This window comes from Pinus tabuliformis, chromosome 5_2, assembly GCF_031772625.1.
Source record: "Pinus tabuliformis cultivar Carrire ecotype Pingquan chromosome 5_2, CPIR1, whole genome shotgun sequence".
NCBI classification, from domain to species: Eukaryota; Viridiplantae; Streptophyta; class Pinopsida; order Pinales; family Pinaceae; genus Pinus; species Pinus tabuliformis.
Window position 1 is genome coordinate 715154667 of NC_142306.1, and position 7966 is coordinate 715162632.

The 7966-nt window shown below is 35.7% G+C and overlaps 1 protein-coding gene across 1 annotated transcript in view; it reads right to left on the minus strand.

Annotated features, from left to right (window-relative positions):
• Positions 1-7579, minus strand: part of LOC149161182 (putative LRR receptor-like serine/threonine-protein kinase At4g36180) — a 40540-nt gene extending 32961 nt beyond the window's left edge. Inside the window, exon 1 of the mRNA XM_089434800.1 lies at positions 7515-7579. Within this exon, the coding sequence (XP_089290926.1) occupies positions 7515-7579 (65 nt within the window). The remainder of the gene's footprint in view (positions 1-7514) is intronic.
• Between the last annotated feature and the right edge of the window lie 387 nt (positions 7580-7966).

Genomic DNA, 7966 nt, shown 5'->3' on the forward strand with positions numbered 1-7966 from the left:
ACTTTACCTAACTCTATACCTAACTCTACACTAGACCAAGTTGAACTTAACTATATCCTATGTGTCGGAATATCCTAACACTTACCTCCCTCTCTCCTTCTCTCTCTCTTCCTTCATCTCTTTCCCTTTCTCTCCCACCTCCCTCTATCTCCCCCTCTCTCTCTCTCTCTCACTCTCTCTCTTCCCTCCAAATCAGTCACTATCTCCCTCCCTCTCTCCTTCTCTCCCCCGTTCCTTCCATCTCTCTTTCTTTGTCTTTCTATCTCACCCCAAAACATACACACTCTCTCTCCATCTCTCCCCTGTCACTCCCTTTCTCTCTCTCTCCACTTTTCTCTCTCTATGTATTTCTTCTTCACTCCCTCTCTCCCCCTCCAACTCCATTTTTTTGTCCCTCCCTCTAAAGTCCTCTCTCCCTTTCTCTCCTACCTCCTCCTCTCTCCCCCCATCTCTCTCTCTACCCTCCAACCTTGTCACTATCTCCCTCCCTCTCTCCTCTCTCTCCGCCTCCATATTTGTTTCTCTGTTTCTCTCTCTGACCCTTCTCCCTTGTCACTCACTCTATCTTCGCCTCTATCACTTTATGTATTTGTGCTTCCCTCTATATATATCTAGAGTTAATTATATATCGTGATATATTATTATATATTATAATATAACAAATTTAATATTGTATTAATCGAAAGATATTAATAATAATATTAATATTAATCTTTTAATATTATATTTAATGGTGTTTTTTACATAGCATGATAACAAAATTTATAATAAAACTACATCCAATTAATATATGTATATGAATGATTTTTCCTTTTAAAGATTCACTTTACAAATATTTAATTAAAAGATTATTTTTGTTAAATTAACCTTTTTCCTTTGATTTAATAAATTGTAGTGACTTGAATAAAGAATAAAGATGTTTAAAATTTTACTTAATTTGGAACTTTAATGTGGTAAATTTTTGTTAACCGTAAATTTATGATCCATTCAAATTCACTTATATGATAAATGAGCTATTAAACACATGAGATAAGTTATTATCCATTCAAAACATATATAATAATACATAGTTTTATTTTAATAATTATTTTTAGTCCATTAATAAAATTAAATATATAATCTAAATATTCAAGTTATATATAATTTAAAATTCTAATGAATGTTTTCGTTGACATTAGCAAAAGTTATTTTTATTATTTTTTGAGGACTTGACATACTTACACATCAAGGTTATACTGGGCTGTAGAATGAGCCTCTTTGCGCACTAATAAATTCAATTCCACTATTTTAACCTTTACCAAAAGATACTTGATATAAATATAATAATTCTAATTCAAAAAAATATGACTACCAAAAAAACCCTGATATGAATATGATGATTTTTATTTAAAAAAAATGCAACAAGAAAGTGGTTTCTTTTTTGGTGCCATCCAAAAAATCCGAAGGAATATCGAAGTCCAGACCAAAACCCTGGACTTTTCTTTGCCTTTTGATCAACCAAGAATTCTTTAGAAAAAATAATGATATGAATCTAAAACCCCGGTTTTTTTAAGCCTTTTGATCAACCAAAAATTCTTTAGAAAAATTAATGATATAAATCTAATGATTCTGATTTTAAAAAGTGCAGCTACCACCCCCAAATTGTGGGGTGGCTTTTTGTCATGTTATCAAAAAAAAACGTGTAGTCCAACGAGGCGGAGGAGTTGCCCGAAAAGTTATGGAAATTCTGGTTATATTTAGAGAAAATCCGGCAAAAATTTTTGTAAATCCAAATTATAGTTATGAAACTTCAAAATTTTACACTGCCTCTACAAGTTTTTTTGAAATTTTTTGACCCAGATTCTAGCCACTTTTGATGGTCCAGACCTCGTTAAACAATTCAAAAAAAAACCCGAAAAATATTGAAGTCCAAATTTTGGATAACCAAAACCGTTTTTGCCTTGATTTTAGCTTTTAATTAACCAAGAATTTTTTACAAACTTGATCATTTGACCCGCAATAATTTCGGGATATGGCAGCCCACCATAAAGACAAAAATGCCATAAAACCTTCAAATTACTTTACCAATTTTTCAAATTGATTTTCGAGAACTCCTCACGCAATCTTCAAACCTTAGTTACAAGGACGCCTTTTGATTGAACTCCAAATTCACCATCCCCAAAACTTGTACCGTACAGCATACTTGTATAAGAGCAGTAAGGTAAATAAGTGAGAAATGGATTCCGTATTAAGTTTGCACAAACATACACCTATTGGAGTAAGCCATCTCCTTTTCAAAGCGACACTCAAAACGACCTTTAAAGTAATTTTATTTTCAAAGTTCTATGAAACTTCGACCATAAAGCAATCTTACTTTTCAAAAGCCCATCCAAATTCAACCCTTCACTTTTCAAAACTAACCAAAAAAACAAAAAGGACTCGTCTATAATGCGATTTTTTTTCGAAAGATTTCAGTGACGGAATCCGGTGGAAGAAATTGAAGTTAAATCTTGATTTGTTGCAGTTAAAATGGTTTTTTAACTGCATATTTGGATTCAGCACCCTGAAAAACCCCTGGGACGCCTTGATTGTGCAGAAACAAGCTATCAAACTTGCGATTCCAATAAATTGCTGCCGGATTTTGACCGAAAAAACCCACCGAAAAACTTCCAAAAAATCTCATTATAAACAACTGCGAACAGAAATATCCACCATCCTTGTTTTACCACGACCAATGAAATAATTTTGATTTTCAAAGGCTCATGAAACTTCCAAAGGATGCTCCCACCAAGATTGTTTTACCCCAGAGAACTGCAACTCCATGCTAGAACCTATATTAGCCCAGTAAAAGTAACACATATGAGCCAACTCCATGCCAAGTAACACATATGAGCCAACTCTATGCCAAGTAAAAGTAACCCATATTAGACAAGTAAAAGTAAACGCATATTAGCCAACTAACCCAATTTTGCTGTGTAATCCTCTGATGATGCTGGGTCAATTTTGCTGTGTACTCCATTGATCCTGGGTTTTTCCACCAACAAAGGGCATCCTCCTCCAGTCTGTAGATAATTTCAGACTGACTTACAAAGCTTGAAGACATGCACTTTGCCCCCACACACAACTGTTCATTAATATAGCAAACTTTCCATTTTCCAGAACAGTGTATTAATATAGAAAAGCTTATCCTTTTGTATAAATGTTTATATAGAAATTCCATCACTTATATTTTAAAACAATGCCACCGCAACTAAAAAAATTTACATAGATAAATATTTTAAGTTAGATTCTTAAATTTAGGTAGACTCCTACTCCTACAACAAGTAGGACAGAGATGCAAACTATCAGTAGCAAACAACAGGTAATAGATGGGAGAACAAATATAATAGAAAAACAACAAATAACCAGTCTGCTCATGCAATATAAATAACTAGTCTGCTCATGGACTATAAATGCAAAACAACAAATAACGAGTCTGCTCATGGACTATAAATGCAGGCCAGTTGCCAAAATTCAACGGTCCACAATGCAAGACGGTGTAGAGGCCAATGGCAAATTACCTAAATCCAACTCCGCATATACAGCTCCGTGCATTTATGATCTCGGCCCATCCAAAAGTACAGTATCAGAAAGTAAAACCCAACCCAAAAAATATATACCACAAAATTTGTTTACAAGGTGCCTCTGTTTGATTATTCCATCAATCATATGACCATAGAATCGAAAGGAGAGCTTTCTTTGTGAATCATCTGCGTCCACAACCACTTTGTTGCATCTTTGAAGGTAGATTTGCCAGCAAAAGATCCTCCTTGCACAAACCATTGGAACCTGTTTTCCTCACACTACCAATCAACCATGATCTTAAAAGAAATACTAGCTACTTATCAGTGGAGACTGGACCAAATGAGAAAAAGATCAGAGTCATGGTACGAAGAAGCAAAAAACAACTCTGCAAAACTAATGAACCATGATCTTAATAACAAACACTAATTATTTATGAGTGGAAACCGGACCAAATGAGAAAAAGTTCAGGGTCATGGTACGAAGAACCGAACAAAGACAATTATTCATGAGTAGAAACTGGACCAAATGAGAAAAAGTTGAGGGTCATGGAACGAACAAGACAACAAAGACTCCAAACAAACAATCATCCAGCAACAGTAGTCACTCAGGATCTTACTTTTGGGGCTAACGAAAATTCATTCTTCAATGCATCTTCTTCCCAATCCAATTGCAGAATAAGAAGGATTCCAATGGTTTGTGTATGGAAGATCTTTTCTTTTACACCTTCATTCCCCAATTTGTTCATATTCTGGATCTGCCACTTCAGGACGCGTACTAATCCTCCCATGGAAAGTCTTGTGTGGCCATTGTGGGCAAATTGTTTCCAACCACGGCCACAGAGTTAATTCAACAAACATGAGGGAACTCTTCATAGTAACCAATAAATCATTTTTCACTTATTCATTCATACTTGGAAAGTATTGGCCATGGTCTTCATTTGCGCTTTCACGGCTGGCCTGCAATAACAAAAAGATCATGCATATCCTTCATAACGACTTATGAGTATCATACGCTTAGTGGGAAATGGTCAGTGGATTTCAGGAATTAATGAAAAGCACGTTGGCACCACTTGTCTTTTGTGCAATTTTGCCAACACCTCCGTCAGTAATGACAGGGCACATACACCCTTCTTTTCTCCGAAGGACATTGGGTGCCCTACATTGCGCCCAAATATACGGCGGCGTACAATATGATAACTCTTTGTTCACACTATTAAATTGTGGCCTGCACTATGATAACTCTTTATACAAGTAGTCACAATGGGTAGTTATTGGAAAATATAATTCTTGCTTGTCACGTTTATATGGATAGTGGGTATATTTTTTTTTTAATCTTGTTTGTAAACATGACTGTTAGATTTCGTTGATTCCAATGAAGACAAATAGTCATTAAAAAGGGATTTGGAAAATATAATTTATACTTGTCTTTGGTTCGCTAATCAATTTTAGAATGAGTTTGTTCCTATTAGTTAAGAGTTTGTTGAGGTCTACTTGATTGAGAGATTTTCTCCAAATAGTTAGCTTACTAGATGGTGTAGGTGAAATATTCACTCAATCAAGAGATTGTATGTCTAAGATAGAGTCTATCTCTAAACATAACTTGATGTATTTATATTGTATTATTATTTTCATGTGATGATAATTTTGACTACATTTAAAAAAACCTTTGTGTTAAAGCTTTTAATAAATCATTTGACCTTCTATCTTTAAAAAAAATTATTTTTTCTTGAATCCACCCTAATTTGGCCCTATATCAGTTTGTTATCTACCCTCTATCATCAAGCACAAGTTCAATTCTCATTGAGTCCTTAATAAAGTCTATTGGTGGGCCTCTTGGGATTGGCCCACCACCAATGCTTCCGACCTTGAAAAAAAACAAATAATACATGGGTTATTAAACCGTCCGGCAAAGGTGTCACCTTGGAGATTTGTGATGAGCAAAGTTTTGGGGACGCAGTTTAACTTGTCATATCAATTAGATGGTGGGATTTCTGAGAGCGAACTTCATAAGGCTCACTTCTAATGAACGCCGCATATCTTAAGGGAGTCGTCTAACGAGGCGGAGGAATCACCCGGACTGCTAAAAGTGGTCGAAATCCGGGTAAAAAAAATTCAAAAAACCTTGTAGAGACAGTGTTTGAATCGTATTTTTGATGGTGGGAATGGATTCAGCACCATCAAAAACGTCTAGGACACCTAAAATTTTGAAGTTTAACAACTATAACTTGGATTTACAAAAATCCTTGCTGGATTTTTTCTAAATATGACCAGGATTTCCATAACTTTTCGGGAAATTCCTCGGGCTAGGGTTCCTATAAAGTAATCTCCGAAGAAATTAGAAAGTTTGTAACCATGCCATGCTTTCATTTAATTAATGTGTCATTTTCATTTTCATTTTGTAAAAAATACTTTGGCATTTTTTTATATTTTCATCTTCCTTGATTTATGGCTAAGTAAGATGGTCGAGAAATTTATATTTTTATTAAAACTAAAAATAATTTATTTTAAGGAGAATATAGTTTTGAATTATTAAAGAAAAAAATTTCAATGTGCTTGATTTGTTTTATTATTATAAGTATAGATTTATTTTAAGTACGAATCTAATATGAACTAGGGATTGGAATCAATTTTTTTCAATGCGAGCCAATTAAAATGGTTTGTTTATTATTAGTATATTTTTTAGTATATGTCAATATTAATTTCTATTAAAATATTTTATTTATAATCCACATTGGATATTTTATTATATACAACATTAAAATATTTTATTTTACATTTTTCTCTATAAATATATACATATATATGAAGTTGACATCGATATAAATTAGTTAACATGGATCTTCAAAATACAAGGTTTAAAAATCTAAATCACACATTTTTTTTTACTTCTAATTATTTTAGTCTTGGACCATGCAGGTAGAGAGCGGAGCGGGAGCCGGAACGCGTCGGGACGAGGATGCCATGCTCACAACCAACCAGCGATCGACATCCTCTGTATGCACACCAATCAGTTCTAGCCAGGCTTTGAACCTACGAAGGCCCGGGTCTACTACACAGGAAGATGCATGGCCACCTTCTTTTATGCTGAACACGTTCACAGGCGCTCTGACATGCAGAGAGACATTTGTAACCCTCACTTCTCCTTCATCTATATTAGCTAACTCTTTATATATAGTTCTCCGTGGAACGGTTATCGTTTTTCTTCCCGGGCCGCTCTGGCCAGATGGAGGAGAACTGATCTCTGGTTTTCATTTGCCTTCCCTGCTATTTCTATGCTGGTTTTTTTTGTCTATACTGGATATTCTGACATGGCTCTGCAGTCCCTGGATGCGCTTCCGGTTCTCTCTCTCGGGTTAGTATTTCTTCCTTAGTTTACTTCTTTTTTAGTCTTATCATTATTATGTCAAGGATATGAGATAGATATTTACAGAGACTGGGTTATGTAGAAATGTCTGTATTAATCTCTGTCAAAATGTCATTGATATGTCTCTGTAAATTTACTCTTTAAAGATGCTGAAAGCTATAATAAACAAGATAAAGGCGTCTATTTTTATTTACAGTCCTTGTTCAGACATAAGATTTCGCATAGGGAGGTGGTGGTGTATTATTCACGTCTATTGCTGCTGTATTGACTGTCAAAACGAGCCTATAGAATAGGTTCAAAATTCCTTTGTTTCTGCCTGTGTCGATTCCTGTTAGGCTCTCAGGTTTTTAGGAAGGTAGGTTCGCCGGATTTTTTTGCCGGTTTTCCATTATGCTCCTATTTTCAAATGCTTTCTCCGGCGACTGAGCAGTTCATAAATTCTAATAGACGCCAATTGCAGATTTCACATCATTTTCTGCTCAGAAGGTTCTCGATCCCATGCAATATGACATTTTGACGGTGGTTCTTCTGCCATCACTCTTAATTCTAGCTGATCCTAGAACTGCTTTTCTCTCTGTCCTGATGTTTCTTTATCGGGTCTTCGGTACTTTTTACCAGGATAATCATAAAGTCCATATCTAGCTCTCCTGACAAAATCCAACTGAACCTCCATGCTGTACTTTCTCCAATAGGTTTTCCTTCTGGGCATCTTGTCATCCAGGCTCTTATTGCAGAACGTTCTCTTTTGTCTATCATATCATCTTATCCGTATCGTCCCTCTTCTCCAGTTCCATCTGAGCATTCCATCTGTTCCATTAAATGTCGGCCGACAGTGACTCCCCTGCCACGCTGGCTCTTTTCAGGGCTGCCATCGAGGCGGAAAAAGCACGTGAATCTGCCTCCCTTGACCCGAGCTGGCATGCCTCGGTGGAAGAGATGATTCATCCTTCTTGTCAGGCCTTTTCCCTCCATGCTGGACCGATGCTGGCATCGGACAAAAAAAAACCTGACTCCCCCAAATATAATATAGAACTAGAAAAAGGGGACCGCTCTAAGAAAT